This window comes from Haliaeetus albicilla, chromosome Z (genome assembly GCF_947461875.1).
Source record: "Haliaeetus albicilla chromosome Z, bHalAlb1.1, whole genome shotgun sequence".
Lineage (NCBI taxonomy): Eukaryota > Metazoa > Chordata > Aves > Accipitriformes > Accipitridae > Haliaeetus > Haliaeetus albicilla.
The window spans coordinates 17279495-17294689 of NC_091516.1; the positions used below are offsets into that span (position 1 = coordinate 17279495).

Genomic DNA, 15195 nt, shown 5'->3' on the forward strand with positions numbered 1-15195 from the left:
AAAAGGACGGGCCGCTGTAACGAAAGGCCGCGTCCCCCTCCCCACCCTCCTGTCTTTGCCTCCTGCCCGCCCCTCCGCTGGCCCTGCGGCTCGGCCGGCGGGCCTGCCGCCATCTTCTCGGGCGCAGCTTGCCCAGTGCCCAGCATAAATGAGATCCCGGCTTGAAAATAAGGTAAGGTACCGCGGTACGGGTTCGGCAGCGATGGTGCTGGAGAACACCAGGTGGAGCTGTTACTCCAAAACGATGCAGATGTGACGAGTCGCGTGAAACGTCAGTGCCAAGCGTTTTTTTCATATTCGGGTGTTCAGTAGAGTCATCGCTTCTGAATGGAAAGGGGATCCGTATTCATAAATGTGGCAACTATTACACTTGTGCGATTACAGTAGCTATGACAGGAAGTCAGAGCGTAGTAAATACTTCTGCAATACCACCCATAGGATATTTAACTAAGAAGTAATTAGAGAGAAATTACTTGGTGGAGTAAAGCTTTTTCTTCAGTACAGCTGGTGGTAGTACTATTTTTGTTTTATTTGTCTCCTGGGAATTACTCGGCAGTGACTTGCAAGATAGAACTGGCATCGGCAGGATTATGGTGTTTAGTTTTCCTACTCTTTGAAATGTTAACATCGTGCCTGTCAAAATTATGTGAAAATCCTGTGTTTTAAAGGGGGCATGGGGGAAAGAGCGTGTATTTTGAAGCTTGGCTTAAGTCAATATTGCAAATTTGCATGCTCCCACAGCCTGAATGGTTTGCTTCAAGTGTTTGGAACAACCTCTGTAGATATTTGAGACACGTCTGTTCTCTACACTAATTACATTTTCCCGGTTTCTGGTGGTTTCTTTTCAAGGATTAAGACTGTGACCAAGTAAGACATTAGAAAATATATTGCTATATTCAGCTTGGTTGCTATAATACAAACGTCTCCCAGAAAATAAACCAATTAAATTTTTGAGTATCAGCCAGAGATTTCAGGTCAACCAGCTTACAGGTTCAAGCATCTATCTTTCATAAGCGTTCCTTAAAGATCTTCAGGTACCTTAAAACAGGCTGTAATTGTAGAAGATAGTTCTTCGTGTCTCCAGGATATTCCCAAGTGTGTTCAGACTCATGTATCAGCACAGATGTTTCAATGTCTATTTTTTTATGTCTTTTATTTCTCTTCTGGACACTGCTTTGATTCCAAGGAGATAAAAATCATTAAAGAAACTAAAAGATAAAAATTCAGAAAAGTGAATTTGTAACTTCTGAACAAGATATGTAATGTTGAAATTCAGTATTACCAGTCTGTCTCTCTAGTGAACACCTCATCTCAAGATGCAGTTTTACATTCAGATTCTTCTAAAATTGTGTCTTACTCACATAATTGTACATTACTCGTTCAGTATGAGGTTTCCAATTTGGTATCCCAAGTATGTTTTTGGATGCCCTTGAAAATGTGGTTCTGACAACGAGTTTTTTAAACAGAAAGAAGGATGATGCTCTTTGGACAGCAGAAATGAGCGATAAGAATTCCAGGAGCAAGAAGCGTGTTTCACTGAATAGTCAAAGGCTGGGTAAGATCATCATGAAGTGCCTACAACCTTTTCTTCTTTCACACAGTGCATCCACATGCATTCTCATTTGTCTGTTGAATAAATTTGCTATAGTAATACCAGAAGCAGTGCTAGCATACTTGCACTTAGGGCCAGTCCCTGATGTGGCACTTTTCTGGCACTGGCTTACAGGTCAAGGAGAGCTATGGCGAATTCAGTAGCGCTGAATGCCATACCACTGTTTCATAGCAGACTTTGAAGAAATTAAGAATTGTGGTAAGTATAACAGGAAGTTTAAATTTGGCACGTCTCATATTTTACATAAAGATTCATAGAAGTGTGACAATATGCTTATCTGTCCTAGCCAGAACAAGAGTCCTGTAGTGTCTGTAGTAAAGAAATCAATGAAATTAAGAGAAAAAAAAAAAAGAGAAAAAAAGGCTGTTTTTTATTAATGCATTTGTTAATAGCACATTTATCTGACCATTTTCACATCTAAAAAAATATTTCAGCTCTGTGACCCAATAGATCTGGACTTTGTATTAAGGCAATTGTAGTGAAGACTGCAACAATGGAGTGCTGTCTACTGCCTTGGTCAGGATTGCTCTGGTCACTTCAGTGAGCCTCCTTTGACAAGACATCTGAAGGTGCAAAGCTGTAAGAAAAATGGGGTGTAACCACAGTCATAATCTGACTGTTCCAAGGCAGCAGGAGAATAACTACCACAGAAGTCAGGCAAAACTGCATAATTTCATTTTCATTTGTGAATGGTACTGAAGGTACTTTCTCAGTTTCTGAAGACAGCTACATGCACCTTGTCTAAGACTATTCTTTTATAGCTTACATTATTTGTGGAGAAGCAGACAGTTCTGCTGTCCTTGTAAATGGATTGATTGCCATGCCTTTCAGCTGGTGATCCTCTCTGGAGAGAGCACCACTCTTACAGCCTTTCGTTATCTCCCTCTACACCTCCTACAGAATAGAAAACATTTTTTAATCTTTCTTGCCATCACAATGCAGACCTTTGACCTACAGCCAAAGCTATTTGTGTCTCTGCTGCTCCAGCTGCAGTGTGCCAAAGACCTCTTCTCTATATTGCTTTCTAGGCACTACAGGGAAGATGGTCATTAAGTTAGTCAGCAACGCTGGCTATACTTGGCTCTGACTAAGTATATCCAACCCTTTCATAGTGCAAAAAAAAAAAAATTATTTTTTTTTCTTTTCCTTACCATCAGCTGATGTGTAGGCTTAACAGAATTTTGCAGCCCAAAAGGATCTCCAAAGATCTAGATCTAAAGACAGCCTGGAACTGGTTGCTCCTAAGTGGTGAGCAATGGCAAGGTCAGCTACTCCTGCTGCCATGCTGGAGTTGGAAAGGGTGGTGACAGCACATCATGTTTTATGAGTGTCCATCCATTTCCTGGACTACGCCATAGCCAAGGAGGCAGTGGAGCCACAGTATTTCACTGCTGCCCCCTGTCTACTTCTTATTTTGCTTTTGCCTGTAGCTACCTGCAAGCTTCTTGCATCATGATTTTTAACTTTGAGTGACTTAGAATTCAGTGCAACGTTTGTGAGAAGTCAGCTGAGTTGGAAAAGATGATGAGATACAATTGTAAAGAAATGGTGAATTCTCAGTAGCAATTACGCCATGTTACTGTGGGATGGTTACACTGAGAACTACAAACTAATTTGCAGTTAGGTTGTGTCATTTCCTCTCCTAAGACTGAGAGAGGACTCAACTTCTGGTCATTTTCCCAAGTATAGAGACCTGGTGTAAGTGACAGAGTGAAAGAAATTTAGCCACCTATTCAGAAAAATAGAGGGCAGGCTTCCTGTGAATCTTGATATTGCTCACTTGCTGTTGTTTCTAGTTAAATACAGGTGCTAAGAGTTTAATGCAGACAACTGATGTGAATTATACTTCCCTTTTTCCAAAGCTGGCTCAAAACACTCAGCTGCAGAGTCATTCATTCTTATTTTTCAGCTCACTATTTTAAGGGCTGATGGAATGTGGCAAAGAACAAGATTCTTAATGTCCATGTCCTGGTATTAGTGTTCCTGGGAGAATTTCTGAGACCCTCTGAAATCCAGCATTGTAGGAACGTTGTGAGTGAATGCTGGCCTTTTTCACTTGTATTGTATTCCATATAAAGACCATGAGTGCTCTTTGATCTACAGGTTTGCCAGACCAAGGCTTGCATTCCTAACAGATCTTGGGAAGGCACTATTCACTTCAAATTCTTTGGAAATTCCACCTGAATTCTAGCAAAACTGGATCCGTGTTCCTGCTCTCAGTATGCATGTACCAATTATCTCATATATTAACAAAAGAAAACTTGTTCTGTTGGGATTTGGGGTGGTAGTGATTTACTTTAAAGAAAGTACCATGTTCAGTTCTGTGCTATTTCCTGAACTCAAGTGTGTTTCATATTGTGTTGTACCGTCCTCTTTTATTACTGCTTATATGAATTAATGTACATTTGAGGATCTCTGTCATGTTAACTGTGGCACCTCAGCATAGAACACCACCCATAAAACTGGAAACAAGTTTCTGCTTCCCATTCCACCACTGAATAAGTGTTACTTATTCACTTATTCAGTGAAGAAGTGTTAGATTAAAGATTGCTTGGGATTTCTTCTTGGATACTAAAAAATGTTCATTGTAGACCAAATTCAAATGAAAGGGCAGTGATTTGAAGTGAAAACTGAACACTGGCTGTTGCTCAGAGGCCATTAAACATAAGGTTTATTATCATAAGTTACAGTGCTATTGAGCAATGCTTTGTTCACAGTAGTTTTGAATCACAATCCACCGGCTATCTGACTTCTGACTGACCAGTTAGCTAGGGGACATCTAAAGTCTCCTGTAAAACAGGCTGAAGTCTCAGTTCAGTGTTGCAAGATGATACACCTGACAACTGGCCAAGCTAGGGAGGGGCAGCAGCTTTGAGAAAGACATTTTTATACTTGCCACTCCTTTATCTTTGGTTTTCTTCACTTTACATTGGTTTCTTTTTCTTCTGTAAATACGTGCATCTGAATATCGCTAAAATCTAAAATCAGCGTGGGTCCAACCTGGTGAGAGGAACCTGAACAGTTAATGTTAGGTATTTGATACCCTCTTGTGTGCTTCTAGCAAGAAATTTGTTTTTCTGCCTGCAGTATCCTATTGAACTGCTGTCTCCCATGCTACTGACTTGAGCTGCATCTTGACAGTGTATCTTCACCCAGTTTTAGTTCTCAACTTCAGTCACTGCGGAGTTGTAAATATGTGTGTTATCTAATCAAGAAGAGTGAAAACCTATAGACCACATGCCAAGGCTTAAGGAAGAATAAAATGCATACTGTCTGGAGACTTGTTTTCCAACCTTTAACTGCCTTTTTTTTTTTTTTTCATCTTGAGAGAAAAGCACAACTCCTAGAAACTTAGCTAAGCAAATTAACACCAGTTCTATTGCGTTTCACTACACTTAGATGCAGCTGCATCAAGATTGCTTTTGGATGTCATAGTTGTCATAAGTATTACAGTGAATGCTACCACAAAGAATTCTGTGGGTCTAGTGCACACAGTTTGCAGTAAATCACTACTTCTTTTAGCAACCACTATAGTAATACTAACCAGATTGAATTCCTATACTATTCCTAAGGACAGACTATTCTAATCATCAGTTCAGGTGGGAGAACTGATATAGACATTCAAAATGAAAGTAATCAGTACTGAAAATGCAATTTATTGTGAATCACTGTGTATGTGTGACTGCTTACAAAAGTTAAATGCATATCTCTGGGATGAAGGTAAAAGAAAATAACCACATGCAATTCTTGAAAAATAAGCTGTTAAAAGCATTTCTTACTGCTGTTATTTCTTGAAGATGAACCTTCTAAATGACCATGGATCCAACCAAGCATGAAAACTTATAGCTATTTAATATGATACTCAGTGTCTTCCCTGTTGTGCTTTTTGAGTCTATGGGATGCAAGACAATATAGCATTTTTTAACAGGATTAATATAGCCTCTTTATAAATGAAGAAATGCTGTATTTCATAATGTGGTCAAATCTGTTAAAAGAGTCTTATATTGTAAAACTACATCATCACTGTTTGCTCCAGTGTCCCCACAGTTCTGCTTTAGTTTCCCTACATTCTCTAGCATTTATTAATGTTGCCTTTGTAAAATACCAAAACAGAACACCAGCATTTGTATCAATAAAATGTTTTCATTGACATGTTGTTTCAAAAATACTTTACAAATATATTCTCATGTTTATACCCAAAAAGTCCTGTAAGGTGAAAACAGTACATTGTAGTCCTTGAAGGTAGGCTCCTGTATACTTCAAAATCACTAACACTTCAAAGCAGGAGAGAATGAAATGTTAAATGATAATGAAACAAAGACAGTCACAGGCCCTTATTTCAAACTGCAAATGGTACAGTATCTGATACCTATCTTCTCTTCTGTTTCAGCATACAATCTGGAATAAAGTGAATTCCTGAAGTAGAGAGAAATACAAATACCAGTCCTGGATCATCCAAATCACTTCAAAGTAGCAAGCACTGTGAAATATTCTTTGTACTTGTTAGTGTGTAAAGAAACAATCTTTTCTATACATATTGAAGGTACAGTTATTAGATATGTACACCTTTTGCTCTGGAATTAAAGATACACAACCTAACACTGCTGTCTGCTGCTGTTGTTTTTCCTCCCTTTATTTAATTTCTTCCTTAAAAAGAATTGAAATTGCCACCTGAAATTCACAATGTAAGGTTCTCCCCTATAGAAAATAGAAGTCTTTGATATACAGATACATTTTAGAAGAGGTTTGAGACTGAAATGTGAGATCCAGACACACATGCAGGTCAGTTGGAGACATTACAAATCTATAAGCTGAATTCAGATTCATATTTCATATGCTCCTTTCATAATTGCTGAGGAAAACCTGCCAAACTCTAGAAAACTGAACTACAGCTTCCTGGTATTTGGGTTTGGACATTCCTGGATTTGCTTCCTTCTCTCATATAAGCATAAAACCACCAATCACTGTGCAGACTAAATTTAGGAAGGACGGCTACCCAACCATCAGACATTGCATCAGAAATCTTACTATGCTGCTTGTACAGGTTAGAATGATAATTTGTTACCATTCTGAGGCAGCAACCTACATTAAGTACTATATTTTATATATATTTTATATTTGTGTAAGAAAACAGTCTTATATTGTGCAAACTACATTTTTATACTAGAAGTCTCTCACCTGTATTAAATGCTACTGGAAATAACAAGGCAATCATTTTCTGATGCTAACTTCAGTGGTTTCATGGGCTCAGCCATTAAGTTCATGTTACCTTTACAAGTTTCACAATCTTAGGGACTACTTTCCGTAATCTCATAAACTATCTTTAAGCAGCTGCAAATGGCTGTTGATTTCGGAGAAAAACCTCTGGAACTACAGCTGTTTTTTAATTACTCCCAGCAGGGATCCTTAGCTGGTCAGTTGATCAAATGCGGCTTGTTAACTTCCTGAGAGACAGGTCAGTTTTTGTGGAGCTTTTCATTCAAACCAGCCTTCCAACCATGTGTGGAAGGGGAAAGGCTGATTTTATCTTGCTAGAGGTATCACTGCAGTTATGTTTTTGGTAGTAAAATGACATATAATTTCTGATTTGACTCCAGCTCTTTAATTCATCCTAAGGCATTTACTTTGAACAACCAAAACACATTCTATAAAAGTCATTATGTGCTCTTTTTGCATAATGTTGTCTGGAGAGACATCTCATTAAAATCTGTACTATAGTCTTCCTCATTTGCTGGGTACACAAGCCAAAAATACATCTTTATATAGCTTGGACTATCACTATTTCTCACAGAGTTACAGAAAAAGTGAGTGTCACACATATCCATCATACAGTTTTATATCACACTATTCTAAGAGTAATTTAGAAATGTGTCCTGTTACACTTCTGTAGGCATAGAGAAATCTCAGACCGTTTACAAAGTATGTGCAAGATTACTTCAGGTTCATGTCTTAAAATGAACCAAATTAATGAGTTCATTGAGAGAAAACTGAAGTATTTAACACACTGCCCTGGTGAGCTAGAAGTTTAATACCAAACATTGAAATATCTGGAAATCAGGCTGAAGAATGTTTAAAGCACAGATGCTACATACTGCTCAAAGTTCTTTTAATGTGTTACACATAGAAGCATGAGGTAGGTTGTGTTCAATAACGAAGAATATTGGTAAGAATGTTAACAAAAACAAACAAACAAAAAACAAACATCGGTTCCCCAGTGAACCAATGTGTTTACTGTAAAACAGAAATAAACAGAGAAATAGTTGTTCTATGCCAAATGAACTTTCTGGAATAAAATGGAGTCTGGTGCAGTTCAAGTCTAAATGTGAGCACAGACTAAATTTAAATTAGTAAAAAAGGGGGAAAAAAAAGAGATGGAACCACAACATTCCCTTCTTATGTGACTCACATACAATTACAGATATGTACAGTTACAAACTGAGTTTACATAATCACCAGTAGTCCTACTAAGAACTGATTTCAGTCTCACTGGTTATGCAGCTTGGTGAGAACCTCACTTCTGTTTCCAGATGCCATATTACAATATATTCTAGACAAACCTAAAAATGGATGAAATAATAAAAGTTAAAATACAGAATTCTTTAATAGTTTACAGCACTAGCTGAACTAAGCAAATTTAATAAATTCAAATATAGCCGTTACATTACTCCAGAGCAAAAACTATTGACAACTTTTTGATATTTAATAAGGACTTTTATTAAATTGAAAGTGGTATAACCACAATGCTCAGCTAATGTATGTCAGACAAGTCTCACTGGAATAAAGCTACGAAATCAGTCCCCTATGCTGTTACTGGATTTATTAAATGCAGTGTGATTTCAAATTTAACTTGAAGTCTTTTCATCTAGATTTGCAGCTCTGCAGGCAATCGTAAAATACTACCAAATCCACTATAGCTTATTTTACAAAGGCAGAGGCTTTCTTTTGCTCTCGTTTATAGCAGCTGAGGCCATTGCCTTCACAGAAGTGAAAGGCCTCCCAGTCCAGTCTTTTATTTTTACCTTATGCTATAGAATTAGTATGGAGTTGTTTTAAATAAGAAAAAAATGTCCAGAATTGCCCCTTCTCTACTACCCATCCACATGGTACAAGGATAAGTATTTGCATCAGGGACACTGGCATGTAGGCTGGATGTGTTGGCGTAATGTCCCACCATGCACAGTAATTTGCATGGCCTAGTTTAAAACCTGGATTATATTTTAATTTTTAAAAACCTTATGAATGCTTTGAAAGTTACCTCATGTTTATAAATAAGCATTTTTCTTTTGGAAAGTCTTCTTTGCCTTTGTTTCAGAGTTCTGGTAATTGCAATGTGAGGGTGGGGGCAAAATGGAGAAGGATCAATACAAAAAATAATGCAGCCTCACAGGGGAGAGGCCTGTTAAATAAGGTTAGTGTGTTGTGGCAGGATTTTATAACCAAGTGCTCTAAGAATTAATGTATAAGAGAACAGCAGTCTAAATTATTGAACGCAATATGGTTAATTGGCTAGCAACCATGAAATCACATAGTGACATTTTTACATTCAATTTTCAAACTAGAACACAGCTTCATATAACTCAAAGTACTTCTATATAAAGAAGGACAAGCAGGGGATCAGGCCCAGCCAGCATGGGTTCATGAAAGGTTGGTCCTGCTTGACCAACCTGATCTCCTTCTATGACCAGGTGACCTACCTAGTGGATGAGGGGAAGGCTGTGGATGTTGTCTACCTGGACTTCAGCAAGGCCTTTGACGCTGTCTCTCATGGCATACTGCTTGAGAGGCTGGTGGCTCATGGCTTAGACAAGTGTACTCTTGGCTGGGTGAAAAACTGGCTGGATGGACGAGCCCAGAGGGTTGTGGTGAATGGGGTGAAATCCAGTTGGCAGCAGGTCACAAGTGGTGTTCCCCAGGGCTCAGTACTGGGACCGGTTCTGTTTAATATCTTTACCAATGATCTGGATGAGGGGATCGAGTGCACCCTCAGCAAGTTCACAGACAACACCAAGTTGGGAGGGAGGGTTGATCTGCTGGAGGGTAGGGAGGCTCTACAGAGGGATCTGAACAGGCTGGATCAATGGGCCAAGGCCAATTGTATGAGGAACAACAAGGCCAAGTGCCGGATCCTGCACTTGGGTCACAGCAACCCCATGCAGCGCTACAGGCTTGGGGAAGAGTGGCTGGAAAGCTGCCCGGCAGAGAAAGACCTGGGGGTGTTGGTCGACAGCCGGCTGAATACGAGCCAGCAGTGTGCCCAGGTGGCCAAGAAGGCCAACAGCATCCTGGCCTGTATCAGAAATAGTGTGGCCAGCAGGAGCAGGGAGATGATTGTCCCCCTGTACTGGGCACTGGTGAGGCCGCACCTCGAGTCCTGTGTTCAGTTTTGGGCCCCCCACTACAGGAAAGACACTGAAGTGTTGGAGTGTGTCCAGAGAAGGGCAACCAAGCTGGTGAGGGGCCTGGAGCACAAGTCTTATGAGGAGCGGCTGAGGGAGCTGGGGCTGTTTAGCCTGGGCAAAAGGAGGCTGAGGGGAGGAGACCTTATCGCTCTCTACAACTGCCTGAAGGGGGGCTGCAGTGAGGTGGGTGTTGGTCTCTTCTGTCACGTGGCTGGGGATAGGACGAGAGGAAATGGCCTCCAGTTGTGGCAAGGGAGATTTAGGTTGGATATTAGGAAAAATTGTTTTACCGAGAGGGTTGTCAGACATTGGAATAGGCTGCCCAGGGAAGTGGTTGAGTCACCATCCCTGGAGATATTCAAAAAGCGAGTGGACGGGGTTACTTATGGTTTAGTGGGCATGGTTGATGGCTGGACTTGATGATCTTGAAGGTCTTTTCCAACCTAAATGATTCTATGATTCTATATATGACACACGACCATTTCCCCCCCTGCTTTCTTGCAAATGAGTAATAGCATTCTGAAAGTGATTTCTACACTTTATATAAGTCAGAAACTCTTAACAAAAGCTTCATTTGCCTCTAAATGAGTAGAGTTGTATCATCCTTGAAAAGTCACTCACACTTACACAATGGGTGCTGAGAGTAAGTACAGAGATTTTTAGAAGACCAGTAAACTTACTCATAATCATCCTCACAAAAAGCTTTTAGAGTGGAAACTGGTATTAGCCAAACCAAAAACATAAGCAAGCTAGATACTGTCCATGTCACAGGTCAAATCTGAGGAAATTAGTCTTTTCCAGTGCATTATTTTATTTTTAGTTATTGCAAGTCTTCCATGAAGACTTGATTACAAAGGCATTTTTCCAAATTTAATCAAAAGGGCCAACTCTAAAGCCAAAAGGACTGATGTGCTGCACATTTGATGTACAGAGGAACATTAATTAATTTCATCAAACACAATAGATATTTTGTTATATATGATTACTTTGGAATTGTCATATAGGTCTGAGTCAGAAAAATAGGAAACAGTAAATATAATAAGGGAAGCATTTTCCATGTGTACCTCTGGAAAAAATCAATTCCAACAGGTGTATTTGCCTATTTTTATGCCAAATACAGCATAAGAATGAGAACAGAACACAGCCAGCCTGTTTTTCACAAAATTTTTTTTTTTCTTTTGGAAGAATTGATGGCTCCTTCCTCCTGCTAGTTTTGATCTGTAATTGACAGCCTTTCCCAAAATACAGTGCTGTAGCAACATCTAATGAAGGTCCCTGCTCAGTTGGAAGGAGTTACAGCAGGTAGATTTTTTTTCCTCCCCTCATGTTTAATACAGAAAGGACAGGTCCTTCATGTCAAATAGTAATATCGATTTACATACTTAGAGTGCGTCTTGGCATATTGCTGTTTCCTCCAGTCACAATAAGGTACATCATACAACAGGAAACAGCAGGAGATTTTAAGTATACATTAGTTCAAGTAAGTAAATGTCTACTATTTTGGCAGCACTAAATCATTAAAGATCGTAAATAAAGCTTTTTCTTTTGCTCTTTGTCACACAGCCTAAATAGAACACTGGCTTATATAAGTAACTACTGCTAATACAAAACAATAATGAACTCATACCTGTAGAAATAAAATAAAGTGTAAGAGACCAGAGACTTTATCTTCCAAAGTGGGTGTGCTTTGCTGCCTGTCATACAAGATGCTACCACTCTACAATGGTGTATTTTAGTCAAAAGCATTTCTTACCTAAAAAATGGATTCTTTAAATCAATAATGTTACCAGATTTAAATCCTGTCTGGTCCACCATAGCCACAATCTGAATATCATAACTTTGTCTGCATCGGAAAGAGAAGTATGGGGGGAAAAAAAAAAAAAGAGGTAATGGAACTGAAACAACTATAACATCTTGTGTGAAAAAATACCAGTGTAGTTACTGTCTGAATAATAACCACTTGGTGTAACAAGCAAAGGGAATTTATTTGGAGTGGTATCAGTGCAAGGGCATGATTGTTTAATCATCTGTAAAGAAGTAAAATGTACAAGATGCTTAAGTGATTTTAAGAGTTTGCATCTGAAAATACAATTTTGCACTGATAGTATTCAATAGTGAAAGATATCCTCCTCCCCCACCCCTTACATTAGCAAATACAATCAGAGTATTATTTCATGATCAAAAATATCTAACTGGCCACATAGCATTAGGTTCACTCTTGTCATAATCCTGGATTTCAACAGAAAGGATATTCTTCACAGGACTTTTTGCAAGAAACTGAGTTTACACAGAAAAGTAAAGAGGACCAACTGAGAGCATACCAAAATGCTGAAGCTGACCAGAGCTGGTCCTCCTGCATGGAACAGCAACTGCAGAGTTAGACAGAGGTGCTATGTTGATCCCAAAAGCAGATTAGCTTTGTGGCAGGACTTCCTAGCTCCGTGCTAACACACGGTTAAAGTGCTTCTTATTCTCAGTCTGGCAAGGTTGCTAGCTCAGGCATCTCTGAGCCATGCTCCATTGCAGATTGCATTATGTAGTGGCATATTTACAGCAGTGGCTATGTGATCACTTTGTGGCATACAGTGTTTCTTTTACATATTAAAATATGAATACATTTTACATTTGAAAGATACATATCAAGATCTGTATTATTTATTTTCTCGTTGAGGAATTCCATAAGCAGAAGGTCTGGAAATTTGAGAAGTCCCAAATCCAGTATTTGTTGCTGATGTGATTAAAGAGCCCTGGAAGTACTACTGACAGCTTTGATGTCACTGGAATCACCTGACTGGTCAGCACATTCCACCCCCACCCCTCCCCACCCCCCAAAAAAAAAAAAATTACACCCTTCCAAAAGCAGCCATCTTCATTAGTCTCAGTGGAAGGACAAACAACACATGAAAAGCACTGTTCTTAAACAGGGGAGCACATCCATAAGGAATTTTTTTCAGAATTAAAAATGTAATGGATTTGGGATCAACCCCACTTCTTGTTTCTGCACAGAACTTGCTGATAGACAAGTGATGTTGGGGCTTCAGACAACCAACCAGGCTGCTGACAAAGACATGGCCAGAGGTTACATTACCAAAAGGTGTGGAAAACAATTGGACATGACCTGAGAAAATTGCTGTGTGTGAGAGAGAGGAGTGGAAAGCTGATAAAAGCTGCAAGTAGCACTGTGAGGGAAGGCAGGATGTGACAGGTGGTTAAGGAGAAGGTATGCAAGAAGGAACATCACAAGTAACGGGAGTGGAATATAGAGACCGTTTGGTGACCAGAGTCTCACACAGTCAACAGTGCCTACGTAACTGTATCAGTGATACCACACAAATTGGTAATGGTACCAGAAATAACAAATGTGGGTACAAGCATACCCAAAAATGAACTGGTGTCTTTTGGGTACCTCTAACAAGAACAGCCACACTACAAAATCTGCTTGGGAAGCATTTATACTTACCGTTTATTGGCAACAAATAGGACTTTCCCTGAGAGAGTTTCCCCCTCTTTAGCAAAGAGAGGCGTCTGAAGAAGGCAGCGTACTTGATACCAGTGAGTGAGAGGTTCTGTCGGTGCAGTGGATAACCAAACAGTTACCCTAAAACAAATGAGAAAAACCATCTAGACTTTGTTTCCTGTCTTCTCCTTTCACAAGGTTATCACACTTCTTGTTAACTCTAGAAGGCATCATTTCTTTAATATGAAGGAATTACATTACAAACAAGGTCAGCACCAGTTAAAGGTCTAATTCTGGCATGTTTTGTATGAAAGATGCAATTTTTTGTTCTGTAGTTAGTATTTCATAGGAAGAAGAAAAAAGTACTTACAGCGATCCTACAAATGCCACATCAAACCAGAAGGCCAGGCCATGGATTAGTCCAGACTGCATCATTTGGAAAACAAAAGGGATTTCCACTCTGCAGGAGAAAAACCCCAATATGCTACCAAAGTAATTTCCAAGAAGTACTAAAAATTCCACCAGAAACCTACGTTGTATTAATTTATGTATTTCCACTCTTATTCATCATTTTGTGTCTCAATTTTCCATATATTTAAAAGGATATGCTCTTTTTCACTGTGTCAAGAGAATTAACCAATGGCACTGATTTAGGTGTTAGTTTTTTGTGTGCCTTATTTGATAGTAGAATCAAATATGCCACTACACAAGTGTTACTGCATCATTTGTGGCAACACTGCAGACAGTTATAAATACAGGGCTTCAGTCTTTCCAATGAAAAATTTCCCATTCCCAGTGAAGGACTTGGATTTAGGTTAAATACTATTTTGAATAGGAAAATGTTCTACTACAAATTTGACAAACAGAACTACTACTGGAACCAGAAGGAAAAACTGAGCTGCTTGAGCAGGAGCTGGAATATTTTCCCTTCCAAAAGAACTATTACTGGCTATGTAGTTGAACCCAAATCTCACCCACTCTTGCAGAAACATATCATAAAACTAGCATTAAAGTATGAACATGTTAGTTCCAAGAACCACTGAAGGAAGTCAGCACTAGCCAGCTGAAACTGGAAAGCAATTCTCCAGCTGTTTCCTCCCTCTTAGAGCAATTCTTCTCTCTCACTAGACCATGTCATTTATACAATTAGTTGTGAGTCATGTTGAAACAACAAGGATTCAGAGTTTCAGAGACAGCCTATGATATTTTCCCCTTACAACAGTGTCTTGCAAGGACTTGAAGTACTCCCTCAAATTCTCCCATATTGGTACATTTTATTTCACGTATGTACGGAGAAGGAGGCTTCTCTGCTGTCATTTAGGGACACAGGGGATGCAAGCTGGTTTATATATAAGACTTTCCAACTAAAGATTTGAAGGAGCTCTGGAGGGAAGTAAAGAGGTACAGCTGACTCCTGTTAGACTGGAAAATGTTTAAAAAAAAAAAGATACACAAGAGTTCAGCAAGGCAGCTTGTGATGACACCATTTGACAAGGTCTTTTAGATGTCTATGCAGAAAACTAAAAATTGCCTTGTAACTAGATTTAAATGTGTCCCAACATATAATGCTAAGAGGTAAACACCCTCCTCCAGAGCCTATTTTATCCCTTTCAGTAAGAAGATTTTGTGAGCTGATCTCTGATGTTTCACAGGCTCACAAACAGGCTTCTCTGATAATACTAGACAAATCGTCACGCAGATGAATGCTCTGGTCCATTACGAGTAGT

The 15195-nt window shown here is 39.2% G+C and overlaps 1 protein-coding gene and 1 long non-coding RNA gene across 8 annotated transcripts in view; one reads left to right on the plus strand and one right to left on the minus strand.

Moving 5' to 3' along the window:
* The first annotated feature begins 41 nt into the window (after positions 1–41).
* LOC138683773 (uncharacterized) lies at positions 42–6211 on the plus strand. Its single transcript, XR_011323211.1, has 2 exons — positions 42–172; positions 4700–6211. It is a non-coding gene; the product is annotated as an uncharacterized lncRNA (long non-coding RNA).
* Positions 5253–15195, minus strand: part of LOC104310426 (histone-arginine methyltransferase CARM1) — a 79899-nt gene continuing 69956 nt past the window's right edge. For 3 of the 7 annotated variants that reach the window (XM_069776067.1, XM_069776072.1, XM_069776073.1), the window contains exons 10-12: positions 13839–13928; positions 13472–13609; positions 11888–13068 (exon numbers count right to left, since the gene is read on the minus strand). In XM_069776067.1, coding sequence (XP_069632168.1) covers positions 12855–13068; positions 13472–13609; positions 13839–13928 — 442 coding nt within the window. In that variant the 3' untranslated portion in view covers positions 11888–12854. Of the gene's footprint in view, positions 8170–11760; positions 11855–11887; positions 13069–13471; positions 13610–13838; positions 13929–15195 lie in introns of those variants that run through there. The other 4 variants (XM_069776069.1, XM_069776071.1, XM_069776070.1 and 1 more) reach the window with 4 other exon arrangements.